Below are 13,487 nucleotides of genomic sequence, written 5' to 3' on the forward strand. Positions count from 1 at the left end.
CAGAGAAAAAGTAAGAGAGAGAGGAAGGAAGGAACAGCTCTGTATCCCAGAAGAGAGAGAGGGGGAGGGAGAGAGAGAGGGGGGGGGGGAGGGGGGGAGAGAGAGAGAGGGGGAGGGAGAGAGAGGGGGAGGGAGAGAGAGGGGGAGGGAGAGAGAGAGAGAGAGAGAGGGAGGGAGAGAGAGAGGGGGAGGGAGAGAGAGGGGGAGGGAGAGAGAGGGGGAGGGAGAGAGAGGGGGGGGGGAGGGAGGGAGAGAGAGGGGGAGGGAGAGAGAGAGGGGGGGGAGGGAGAGAGAGGGGGAGGGAGAGAGAGAGGGGGGGGAGGGAGAGAGAGAGGGGGAGGGAGAGAGAGGGGGGGAGGGAGAGAGAGAAAGAGAGGGAGAACATGAGTGTGAGTCAGTAGGAGGATCAATCATTTATCCAATCCTGAACATTTATACAAACTGACAAAAAAAACACTTGTTCAATGTCAACAATCTGCAGCTGCTCCAACAGACAGTGTGTAGCTCAGCATCTGAAACCTGAGGGAGGGCAACCACTGGGCCTTAACGCCACCTGTGTGTGTGTGTGTGTGTGTGTGTGTGTGTGTTGGTTTCGATAAAACATAGGGCCTCTCAGTGTTCACGTGTGTGTGTGTGTGTGTGTGTGTGTGTTGGTTTCGATAAAACATAGGGCCTCTCAGTGTTCACGTGTGTGTGTGTGTGTGTGTGTGTGTGTGTGTGTGTGCGTGCGTGCATGCATGGGTTTCGATAAAACAGGGGATACACAGCATGGTTACATGCAAATCGCCAATCTGTGTGTTCATCTGCTGGTCTGGACTCATGCAACATCCTGCCCGGTGCCAGCGTTACCCAGCGCTTTGCATACTGCAGCTCTCACAGATTTGTGAGGTTTTGGAGATCCTCGATGGTGATAAGCAACGCCAGATGCCACAGCCTCGGTGCAGCTGGGTGAGCCATGAAGGAAAGCTGACAGCAGGTAAGATTGTAGCAAGAGATAAAAGTCACTTTCAGACCAGCTGGAAACCGGCTGTAATTCAGCACATCAGCCTCAGCCTCAGCCTCAGTGTCAGCCTCAGCCTCAACGTCAGCCTCAGCATCCGCCTCCACCTCAGCCTCCGCCTCAGTGTCAGCGTCAGCGTCAGCGTCAGCCTCAGCGCCAGCCTCAGCCTCAGCCTCCGCCTCCACCTCAGCCTCAGTGTCAGCCTCCGCCTCAGTGTCAGCCTCAGTGTCAGCCTCAGTGTCAGCCTCAGCGTCCGCCTCCGCCTCAGCCTCCGCCCACCAGATAGAGCAGTGGGATAAGGCCTCTGGATTCACCTCATCATAACTCCATTGTACATGTTTCATCAATCACCCTGGCGTGCGTCTCTGCCTTTCAACCGCCGGCGTCGTCTGAGCTCAGGCATCACGGCCACCTGCCTCCATCAGCGAGCACGTTCTGTCACTCTTCGTACGGTACGCTCAGAGCAGAGGCTAACAAGGTGGCCTGCAGCCTCGCACTCTGACCTCCTCTTGGCTGCAGGCTGTTGCTCTTGACCTCTATGCTAACAGCACCCATCACCTGACCTTGTCCCTGCCACAGCATCGCATACTGGCCGTTATCACGATGACATTTAAACAACATCCGCTGATCTGAGATTTAGTTTGTGTGTGTTTGTGGGAATTTCCGTAGCGTGTGTTTACATGTCCATGCGAGCGAGTCTGTGTGTGTGTGTGTGTGTGTGTGTGTGTGTGTGAGTGAGAGAGAGAATTGTGGAAAATAAACTCCCTGTAACAAACACTACAGTCCATCTGACGACACACAATCTATCATGTCCAACATCTCCCTCAGTCCAACACAGCAGCTGGCGACTTATCTGTGACGAATGGCTTCACGTCAAGGTTAGGCCTGGATATCAACACACGGCCAGAGCTGGCAAATGAATCCTTTTCACTTTTCATCACAAACCTCGAAGCTGAATTAATCCACTTCTCCCTCTTACTCTCCCTGAAGTCTCTCTCTCTCTCTCTCTGATGTCATTCTGCAATGTAAACCCTCTGACGTAGTGGGTCCTAATCCGACACAATGAACAGAATATCCATCTGTGGGCCTGTACACCAAAAGCAAACAGCAAAAGCAAATACTCCTACAGTCTAACCCTAACCCTACCCCCCCATCAACAATACCACAGCAATATGATTGTATGGTTAACAAACATCAACAATGGAAGTGGAGGTTTTGATTGGATCTCATCCATATTGGACGGGCATTGTGGAATGCTCATTAGTTGCCACGGTATTGTGCATTTGCACGACAACGATCCATCACCTCATAACTGTAACCAAAGGCATGCTCTACACGTAGAAATAGAATGACCAGAGACGATTCTATGACAGAATTCCACCACCACCACCACCATTCCCCCCCCCCCCCTCAACGGCCTCCCCAACAGCCACTCAGATCTGTATGAATCATCAGCGCGTGACATCATCAACACGTGACGGAGAGAGAGAGAGAGAGAGAGAGAGAGGTGAGACGTCGGCCAGCCCTACCCAGGGTCCTTTGGGGTTTATGAGAGCGCCACCGGGCGCTACTTATCACACGTCCTTGTCACAGCTGTGAGTCTGCGGGGGTCACCGGGGGAACCCACCGGGGAACCCTCCGCTTCTGCTGCTCTGTCACGTGCAGGCATGCAGGGACGCCCGGGGGACCTCAGGGGATGGCTGGATGTGGCCACAGCAGGATAGGACAGACAGGAGAGGTGTTTTCATTCCGCCTGACTGGTTTGATTCACTCGATAGATGGCTGGTGTTTGCTGTGACACAGGTCTGGGGTGCTCGTTACAGAGAGAGTGTTATGGTGAGGGGACAGAGGGAGGGGGAAGGGAGAGAGAGAGAGAGAGAGAGAACTAGATAGATAGATAGAGAGATAGAGTGAGAGAGAGAGAGAGAAAGAGAGATGGGCTTATCTGATTGCGGTCACGTATTGTTTACCCAGGCTTATCGCTCAGGGCACAGGTCGCTGGATGAGTTGGAGCCCAGTCAGAGAACAAAGTCGACATGACTGGCCAGCTTAACATCTCTTTCCACACACACACACACACACACACACACACAGGCACACACACACACAGGCACACACACAGGCACACACACAGGCACACACACACACCCCCCTCCTTTCCCCACTCCCCCCAGCAGGAGCTGTCTGATGCAACCAAAACAGTGAACGTCTTCCCACAAGTCCCTGTGGACTGACCATACTGTGAGGCATTTAGATTCTAATTCTGAAGTTGTCATGACGACTGGCTGTTCTGGAATGCTCCAGGGCCCTTGGTGGTTGTTACTGTTGTTGTTGCTGTTGTTGTTGCTGTTGTTGTTGCTGTTGTTGTTGTTGTGTTCCTTGAGTCTGTCATGCTTCCAGACTGGACAGCCAATATGACTTATGAATATATCTGAATATGAATATGAAAATGAATATGACTTTATCCACAACTTGTGCAAGCAAGCCTCTGGATAGAACACAGGCACTGTCTACATGAGCTCCTCAAATAGACTATGAAGTCTCTCAGATGTATGGAAACCTCTACAGCCTATTCTAAGTAGAATACACATGGTGATATTACATAACAATGGCTTGTAGGACAGACTGAAAAAGAAATGATGTTTTAATGCATTATCAGCATTGTCAGCAGAGTCACAGTGACCTATGCTGATAATGCATTCACCCACCATTTCTTTTCCTCTCTGAGAGTGCCGGCCGTATTGATCAACCCTGGGCTGTACAGCACTCAAACGCTTCAATCAAAACTGAACTTTACTCAGAGTCCAGAACGTCTTTTCCTTATTTTGCAGATTCACACGAGACAAGGCATGTTATACCATATCTGCCACGGCAAAACGTGCATGCCTGCGTGCGTCCGCTGCATCCCTGCTGCAGCAATCTCTGCAAAACATGCTTCTCTCCTCAACCCGTCTGGCTCGCAGTCCACATTATGTAATAAATACATTTCAGCTTTGAAATGTTCTGGTTTTGTTTATGCAATGTAATCCCTGACAGTTTCACAGCAGGGCCTTAGAGGCACACTCTGGGGGGGGGGGGGACATATCTCCGTGGTAACGGCCCGTCGCTAGACACCGCCAGCGCGCCCCAGAGCCGCCGCGGCTGTAATCTGCCACCGAGGGGCCTTCCCCGCTGCCGTGGCGACGGCTGCGTGCGGGTGTTACGTAAGCAGATTTACAACGTTCCTGACTTAATGGCGCACGAGCGAGCAACGTTGTTATGGTGACGTTGGTTTCTGCTGACGCCGTCCGCGTCGCTAGGGACGCACGCGGCAGTGTGCTTGGTTACGGTCCGTGATCGACGGAAACGGATGAACAAGTTCTAATCAGAGTTATTCATCTGAGGGGGGGGGGGTTCCTTTCCCCGCATAACTGGCTGCTCGCCTCTCTCTAGAACTATCACCATCTCTTTTAGGTTTTCCAAATAGATGCCTTTCTCTTCTCTCTCTCCATCTCCCTGCCTTGTCTCTCTCTCTCTCTCTCCCTCCACCGGAAGCCTTGTGTGTGTGTGTGTGTGTGTGTGTGTGTGTGTGTGTGTGTGTGTGTGTGTGTGTGTGCGTGTGTGTGCGTGTGTGCGTGCTTGAAATTTCAGTCAATGGCAATGTCAGTCCTGGGTCACCCCAGCCTGGGCCCTGGGCAGAGAGAGTCCCAACACAGCACGGCAGCGGCACGGAGCGTCCAGTACCTCACTGTACTCACTCCCACCGCATCACCACTATTGACTCCCCAAGGTTAAACTAACTAACTAACGGCAACAAACAACACTGACTGATCTTTGTACCGAGCGGCCGAGGGAGGGAGGCTGAGGGGGAGGCCACAGCGGGAGAGAAGGGGAGACAATCAAAATGGATGCCAAGGCCATGTTGGACAGGAACGTTAACGGTATAGAGAAAAAAGGACTGTGACGATTCTACACATCGTATTGTGTCCGTGATGTGGCTATATCTTTCAGTCAACAGGACGTAATCAGAGAGAGAGAGAGAGAGAGAGAGAGAGAGAGCCCATCTCTGTGAGCGCCTTTCTACTCTCCAGGCAACTGACCTTGTTGGCGATGCGAGATACATTGAGAGGAAACGGGAAGCCATTACGCTACGTTGCACTACGTCCGCAACTGCTTTTCAATATGTTGCCCTGGTAACCGCTGCATTGCATACACTGTACGTGTACGGCTACGTTAGTGATAGGCGGGGAGAGAGAGAGAGAGAGAGAGAGAGAGAGAGAGAGAGAGAGAGACAGAGAGAGAGTACAGATTAAACTGGTAGAAAGCAAACAGGAAGCGTCTTAAGGACTCTGGAAACTTACAGAGTTCAGCTTTGAATCAATGCCTCAGAGCAGGAAGACAGTCCTCGAAAATCACTGTCGTTGCCTTCAATACACCTACATCCTGTCTGTCAAGAAAAGAGCCACACATGACTCTGAGTCATTTGAAGCAAATAGGGGCATCACCTCATTGGAGGGAGCAGTAATGTACGTGTCGTGCAATAACTATCCAACTATTAAATATCTCTGCTCTCTTCATCAAAAATAATCTATCGAGTTGCCGGGCAAGCAACCTTATTTCAATGAATCCTTCTATTGTGAAACCATACCATCTTCATAAAAAAGAGGGTACTCATCTTTCTACATAGATCTCTACATACTAACAACAACAATAACAATAACAACAACAACAGCTGATGGAAACAGGGATAGCGAAATGCCAGATTGTGACATTTTCATATGTACAACGGCACAACGGACGCCTGGTAAACAACACATGACATTCAGAGATCTAACAATGGTGTTTTTACCACAGGATGGCTGTGGGCCCGTCCGGACAAAGGGTTGTGGAACACTTCATTACCTCAGGGCTATTTAGATGTTAACCTGTCACGGTCCACAGAGGACAGAGGCAAGGTGTCACTCCAATAAAGGACACAAAAGGACCTCACTTTCACCAGTTTTTTTACAGGCTAAAGCTGCATCTAGGCTGTTCACTGTTCACGCCGTAGATTGAAGACCCATCTCTTCAGGCTACATCTTAACGGTCCCTCCTAAAGACCTCTTCACCCCCACTACAAGCTTCTCTCCTGTTAATAATAAAAAAAAAAAAAAAGGAAGTAATTTTTCCTTCTTCTAGCATTGTGACTGCCTATGGCCCCTGGTCCGAGCATTGATTACTTTATCTTATGATGACTGATGGATAGATGATGCACTTACTTAAACAAATGTATTTGTTGTAAGTCGCTTGGGATAAAGGTGTCTGCTAAATGCCATAAATGTAAAATGTAATAAATTAGGTGTTTTTCCATACATAAAAGAGTAGAATAGAAAGTTGCAGCACAGCCTCTAAATGTTGTGAGAAAAAAAAAGTTGCTTTAAGAACAAATAAGTCTACCAAAGAGCTTGAGGTGAATAAATACATACATAAAAGATGTGATAGTCTGGAACTGAAATTCAACAATACTGTCTGTCCAGACGCTGCCCCTAGTCCACCAGTATCAGCCATGGCCTTCCCAAAACAACAACTCCCCCATCCCTTTGTCCCTCACCCCCCCTACACCCCCCTACACCCCCATTCTCCCACGTCTGCGGCAGCCGGAGAGAACATATGGGGCTTGGGGTCAGAGGTCAAACAGGGGGAGGGGGTGTGAAATGGGTGCAACGCCCTCAGTGATCAACTGCTCATTTCGGGGTGGCGTAGGCGGGGGGGGGGGGGGGGGGGGGTGTTTGCTCATTGGTGTTTCCACGGCAGCAGCAACACCAGCAGCCTCACTTGTCTCACACGCACGGCCATCACGACCTCACCTCTGACCCCTGAACTTTGACTTGGCAGTGACGTGTAAGGATATGGTTGATGCCGACAGTGTACCTGACCTCCTGGACCTGAGTTCAACGGGACCTCAGTTCAACGGGACCTCAGTTCAGTGGGACCTCAGTTTCGAGTATCTGGTTTTCTGTAATCTGACTGTTTCAATGGAAGGTATTTACTAGTCAGGACAGCTCAATCCCCTTTATTCCAAAAGCAAGCAGGGCTTTAGTGTGCAGTGTGAGTCTCTCGGGGACTGGCATCCTCCTCAAGCCAACAGGTCAATCGGTGACGGTGGAGAGAGTGAGTGTGTGTGTGTGTGTGTCTGTTATATTACAGGGAAGTGTTCAGTGTAGCCTGGAGGAGCTGTCTGGATGGATTACTCTAACAGGCTTAACAGAGCCCACAGCCCAGCTCCAGCCCACAGCCCAGCTCCAGCCCTAGCTAACAGCCCCGGTCAGAGTCCACGAGACACACATGGGGAGAACTAAACCAGGAGATGGCGGGGGAAATAAATCACTACAGTGGAGGAAGAGAAAGAGAAAGAAAGAGAGAGAGGAAGTCATCTGTGAGAAAGGCAAGGCAGGGGGGAGAGCTTCGACCGTGACCATTTAGACCACTCATTTGGGAAGGTCAGTTGGACTCCTCCGCCTGGTTGGTTGGTCCTGGTCAGCGGTCACACTGCTGGAGGAACGGTTCAGAAACCACACACTCTACCCGTCTATCATTTACATTTACATTTACGGCATTTAGCAGACGCCTTTATCCAAAACGACTCACAACAAATACATTTGTTTAAGTAAGTGAATCATCTATCCAACAGTCATCATAAGAAAAAGTAATCTATGCTAGGACCAGGGGCTATTGGCAGTCACAATGCTAGAAAATGTATTTATTTTTTAAATCATCGTCATTAGCACCTAAGCCTACGGTACCGAACATCATCATGGGTCCTAAAGCATTATAAACCGTTATGTCATGTCGTAATGCTGCTGTTGTTGACACAATGCATGTGCGTCAGTGTTGCTAGCCTCTGTCGCCATTAGCATACGTCAGCGCTCTATTAGCATAGAGGGCATTGTGCTAACTTCCAGGGCTGGCCCCCAACAGGCCAGATGGCCATGGACGGGAGGAGTAAAGCCCTTCAAATCCCTTTGTCCACTCAGCTGACTTTGTCCACTCCCCACCAAGACATCCAAGACAACCGCAGCCCAACGTGAGCAAACGCCCGTAGGCTACTTACGACTTCATAGTCCATACCCTTATTGGATCAATCTTTACGGAGATTGTTTACATTCCATTAAAAACATCCAGGACCAGTTACGTAATGCATGTATGGACACAGGTGGTACTGCCTATTGCCTACAGTTTCAGCAGCCTGGTTCAGACTCTGGCTCCTCACTGTCAACCATGGCAGGTACACAGTCCAATCCGATGGCCAGTGACTAAACCATGAGCGGAGATCCAAGGGGAGGAGGAGAGACAACAGTGTCTGATTCAGTGAGACTGGGGGGGGCGGGGGTGGAGGGTGGAGAGGGTAAAGGGGGGTGGAGGGGGGGGGGGGGGGTGTCAGCGTGGCGTGGGAGAACTGTGGTGACAGGCAGGTGTGAGGAGTCTGAGGTGTGAAGGAGGGGAGACGGAGATGAGGACCAGAGAGGAGGTGGGAGGAGCAGGGAGGAGGTGGGAGGACCAGAGAGGAGGTGGGAGGAGCAGGGAGGAGGTGGGAGGACCAGAGAGGAGGTGGGAGGAGCAGGGAGGAGGTGGGAGGACCAGAGAGGAGGTGGGACCACTGGAGCCAAACGGGAACCCCCCCCCCCCCCCCCCCCCAATCCCTCCTGAGAGAGGAGGAGGAGAGGAGGAACGGTCTGAATGGCTGACTGACACCTGACAGAGTGTAGACCGTGGCGGCTGACATATGTCCATCATCTGTTGTGTGTGTGTGTGTGTGTGTGTGTGCGCGCGCATCTCAGTGAGAGTACCACATTTAATATGTATGCTCCTTCCCTGCCAGTCTGGATGCTTATCCCATCTCCAGCGGAGGGGGGGGTGGGGGGGGGTCGGGGGGTGAGTGGCGTGTATGTATTCACCAGGAAGGAACGCTGACCTAATACCTCTCTCTCTAGAGCGCGCGTGCCAACGCCGTCTCCCAAAATAGCCCACGCCATCTCACCTTTCAGATCCGCACGGCCCACAATGCACCTCGTCTTAGAATGCAGCGCCTCTGTTAGAGTGGGACTATTTCTGTTGCTCTATTCACCAGCGAGGGTAAAATTAAACCGCTGAGAACCACTGGTACACTCAGAGGAAGATGCCTGGGCTAACACAGCTGATACACTCAGAGTAAGATGCTAACACAGAGTCCCTATTCCGGGAGAAACACACAAGACTTGCATTACTCTCCACCGTGCGTCCAAAGTCTTGCATCTCAAAAGGGACAAACATGGAGGTCAAGGCCCAGCCCAGAGGTTAAACAATGTTAAATAACTAAACAGTCACAGGCAGACTCTCCTTTCCTAACAGCTGATGGCTCAACTACTTCGACCTCACGGTTAACTTGTGCTCCAGTTACAACACACACAGAGACACACACACACACACACAGGGGGATTGATGGTAGCAACACCAACATCCACTGGGAAAGTGAAACCCCCACCCACCCCCCCAGCACCAGCAGTCATGAAGCCATGCAGGTCTCTACAGGAAGTCTGGCCCTCTCAGTAGAACAATAGGCCTAGGGAAACAGGCCTAATGCCACACAAAGGGAGGGGGATGGAGGGGAATCACAGCCTAAAATAAGCAAGGCCTGGGCCAGTCTTATATGGGTCAGACTACATAACCATCACCGCCACTGTACAGCAGGATACACAGGCCTATAGCGCTAGGCTTCCATAGCTAGGGGTGCATCAGAGGAGCTTTACAGAGAAAAGGCCGACATGTTGACATCCAGCCAATCACGGCGCTGTGAGAGCAGTCTGCCCGGGAGTGAGCGACAGCGATGATCGTCGGGGGGGAGGAGGAGGGAGGGGGGGGGGGCTGTGATAGGCCTGATCTGAATTGTAAATGATCATCAGCGAGGATGGATGCTCACTGGGGTACATGACAGAGCCCTGGGGACAGGCTGCTCCTGCGGCTGTCATAGTCTACGGGTGAGGGGGGGAGATAATGGTCTGCCAATGGAGCTGATAATGCATGTCGGTCCATTCCCACTCTATTGCAGATAAAGTGCAGTGAATGCATCACCATTGTTTAAGTTGCTTTGGATAAAGTGCTGCTGAATGGCATATATTATTCATATTCTTTCTTTTTTAAATATGTTTTTAGGGTATTTTTGCTTTATTGGGATAGAGACAGTAGAGATTGACAGGAAGGATGGGTGAGAGAGAGAGAGGAGGGATGACATGCAAGATAGGCCGAGGGTCGGAATCGAACCAGGAACCTTGCGATTATGTGGTATGCGCCCATATATTAGTAATATACTACGCATGTTCCTGACTTAATGATCAGATTACAATGAATCTGACATCCACATACACACAGTAGGCCCATGGGCAATTTTGACAGGTGGCAGAGTCTCAATCAGACCCCTTTAATCAGCTAATCATGTCTGCAGACAGATTTATGAAATCCCTTAAGATTTGCCGCTCTTCACACCAGAGATAGGATATCTGCATGATCTCATCAACAGCAACAATTACATCATCAACGTGGGACAATCACCTCACATCTCCACTGACCACCTCACTCCATAATCTGGATGCCTCGTCCTTTTTCTCTTTGCTCTCCTTCCCTAACAGCTGATGGTTCGTGGCCAGTTACACCCCCCCCCCCCACACACACACACACACGGTGAGCTGTATGAGGGCAGCAGACAGGGAGGCATATGGGCTCAGTGTGGTGGATGCTTATCAGTGTCACCTCAGAGGCTCAGCGACGTGCAACAGCTTGAGGCAGGCGCACACACACACACACACACACACACACACACACACACACACACACACACACACACACACACACACAGAAACTTGCACAGACACAAACAGAGACAAGATCACTCCTCAAAACACACTGAACAGTGCCAAGACCTGATATCTTTATTTCCCCCCCCCCCCCCCCCCCACCCGCCCCTAATCCACAAAATCAAGAGATTAACCACAAAGTAACACCCTAATCAGTGCTATTTGATCTCCCCAAATCCTGTCCCCCAAAGAGGCTCTTATCCTACATTTCGCCATACTGGAGGAAATCTCAGATTTGTAACGTCCCAAGTCGGGTGCTTTAGTAGGCAGCAAAATGAGAAATCACAAAGAAATCACACTCACTTTGGATAGAGATAAGATGTTGTGTGTGTGTGTGTGTGTGTGTGTATGCTCACGCTCACACACACACACACACAGTTAAGTCATTCTGAACTTTGACCTACAGACTAACCCAGGCAGCCACGCAGATGTGTTGTGCTACCACACTCCATGTGATGCAACAAGTCAAGAACACTTTGATCCATGTCTGAGAAACCCCTCTGACATAAAGGAATTATGAACTCATATCCTCGTCACAGGGAATAGGTCATAACTCAAAAGAAGAACCTTGGCACCCTTGTTATGTCATATGAACAGACTGCAAAGGCAGAGCTATGCTGGCAGTGTTCCCCTGACTCTGGCCCCTGAATGCAGCCTCCGGGGGCTGAGGATCGATAGGCCTGCTTTGTGCTGAGGGGGCTCTGCACTTTGCTCTGCCGGTGAAGCAAAACCGAGGAGGACGCGAACCTGAGATCAATGCTGCCGGACCTGGCTGGCAAAGAGGAATTGTGAGGAATAGTTGAGCCTATTTACTAACCAAGCACAGAGCACAGACTTGACTCCATGCTGAACCTGGTATCTAACTATGGTTATCCATAGTTATGGTTATCTAGCTCTTGGGGTTGTTTCGTGGATAATAACTATAGTAACTATATAACTACGATGCAAATCAAATAAGGAGCAACATCCAGCTTTGCTACGACAGCCGATTCTAGGACTCTATTTATCATAGGCTAATTTGGTATTTTGATCTTTCTAATAACAATCTGTGTGGTATGCTAATTCATGTAATAGCCATGTCTTGCCTCTCAAATCTAATAAAGTGAGGAACTCGACCTGTAATCGATACTTTTAACCCAGTTTACCAGGAGTGCCGAGGCGGGATGTAAACACGCCTGCTGTCTTCGCCGAGTAAGGCTGCTGTATCCATTGTGTTGATATTTTGTTTTATCAACACCGCTATTAAGAACGTTGCAGACCTATATCATCTATATAGATTAGTTTAATGCCCCATACATTGTTACATGATAATGAACTGGAGTTTTTGTGCATTTACCTATGGAGAAAAATGTATTTGTTTAAGGAAAATCATTCAATTCTTACCGGCTAACTCGTCCGGTTCCAGCCCAGTTTCTGTGTCTATTCCGCATATCACAAAGTAGTGAGCGAAGCGGCAGGGCGACGCTCCGGACCCCGCGGTGTTCCCACTCATCTCGGCTCACAGATCAGTTGTCCTCCGCTCCTGGGTAGCCTACTAGTCCAACCGAGACATCTCCATAGCGAGATAATTACTGGTTTTAAAACAGTTCTTTATGGAAAACGAATTTGAAAAAGACAGCGTTCTAATGTAAGGAAAAGCAACTAGAGCTATCTAAAATGTAGTGCAATGCCAAAGGAAAGAGAATAACCGACTCGTTGGTTGTCAGCCCTTGATCGCACTGACAATACAACTCCGGTCGAGCGCTCGAGCTGTGTGCTTCCCTGCCCCGGTTCGATCGCGAGGACGAGTCGCGTGGCAGGGCGGGACTTTCGAATCTTAATGTATTCCGTGCGCTCATTTGGGGTTAATTAGGTAAATTCGGGGCTCATAAGGTATGCTATCGCATGTTTGCCATGTTCTTGTGTGCCTTTGTAATTTCTTTTCCTATACAAGTACAGTACCAGGAATTAAATATACAGAATAGGCTATATAATTAATGTTTCAAAAATGAGATCGCATTTTATTAACCTTTTTAGCCTTCTATAATGTGGGGGAAATAGGACTGTGTTTATGTATGTATGTGAACAAAACCCACCGTTAACCACATATATGTTTACAATTACTTATTTAGCTGTACATGCATACCGTTATGATAACCACCAATGTTAGTTATTCCCTTCAGCCAGATCCCACGCCACAGACAAAAGGGTCTTCCTTCTGTAGGCTTATGGACGTTTCTCATAAAACTTTACTTCTAGTAAATGACTGAGAGGTAGACCATGATTGGAATTAGCGCCGTCTTGTGAAGGGCCTTTTCAAAAGCCCTAACCCTGTGTGTGTATGTGTGAAGTGAGAGACTTCTCATACATGAGAGACAGGTCGGCTCCTTTGTATTGTCTATGGCGACATTTTGAAGTGGCCACCCAGAGCAGGGTCAGACAAGATAGGCAACTGTATCCACATGGCTTTGTCCATGATACCATCGAACTATCAGTTATTGTTGCCCAAACATATAATTTACGTCTAGAAACTGTTGAAGTAACATCACATTCAACTCAAATGTTAAATTGGATGCAGGTGGATTTATTCATATTACATTGCCTCCCTCTGGTGGTGAAATTGAAACATCCCCTCAGTTGATAGAAAGATACCACCAAGAGAT

The 13,487-nt window shown here is 49.4% G+C and overlaps 1 protein-coding gene across 1 annotated transcript in view; it reads right to left on the minus strand.

Moving 5' to 3' along the window:
- The window catches only part of dennd5b (DENN/MADD domain containing 5B), a 60,706-nt gene extending 48,284 nt beyond the window's left edge, over positions 1-12,422 (minus strand). The window contains 1 exon segment of the mRNA XM_083692326.1: positions 12,229-12,422. Coding sequence (XP_083548452.1) covers positions 12,229-12,337 — 109 coding nt within the window. The 5' untranslated portion in view covers positions 12,338-12,422.
- Positions 12,423-13,487: the final 1,065 nt, after the last annotated feature.

This window comes from Argentina silus (genome assembly GCF_951799395.1).
Source record: "Argentina silus genome assembly, chromosome: 20".
Classification (NCBI taxonomy): Eukaryota; Metazoa; Chordata; class Actinopteri; order Argentiniformes; family Argentinidae; genus Argentina; species Argentina silus.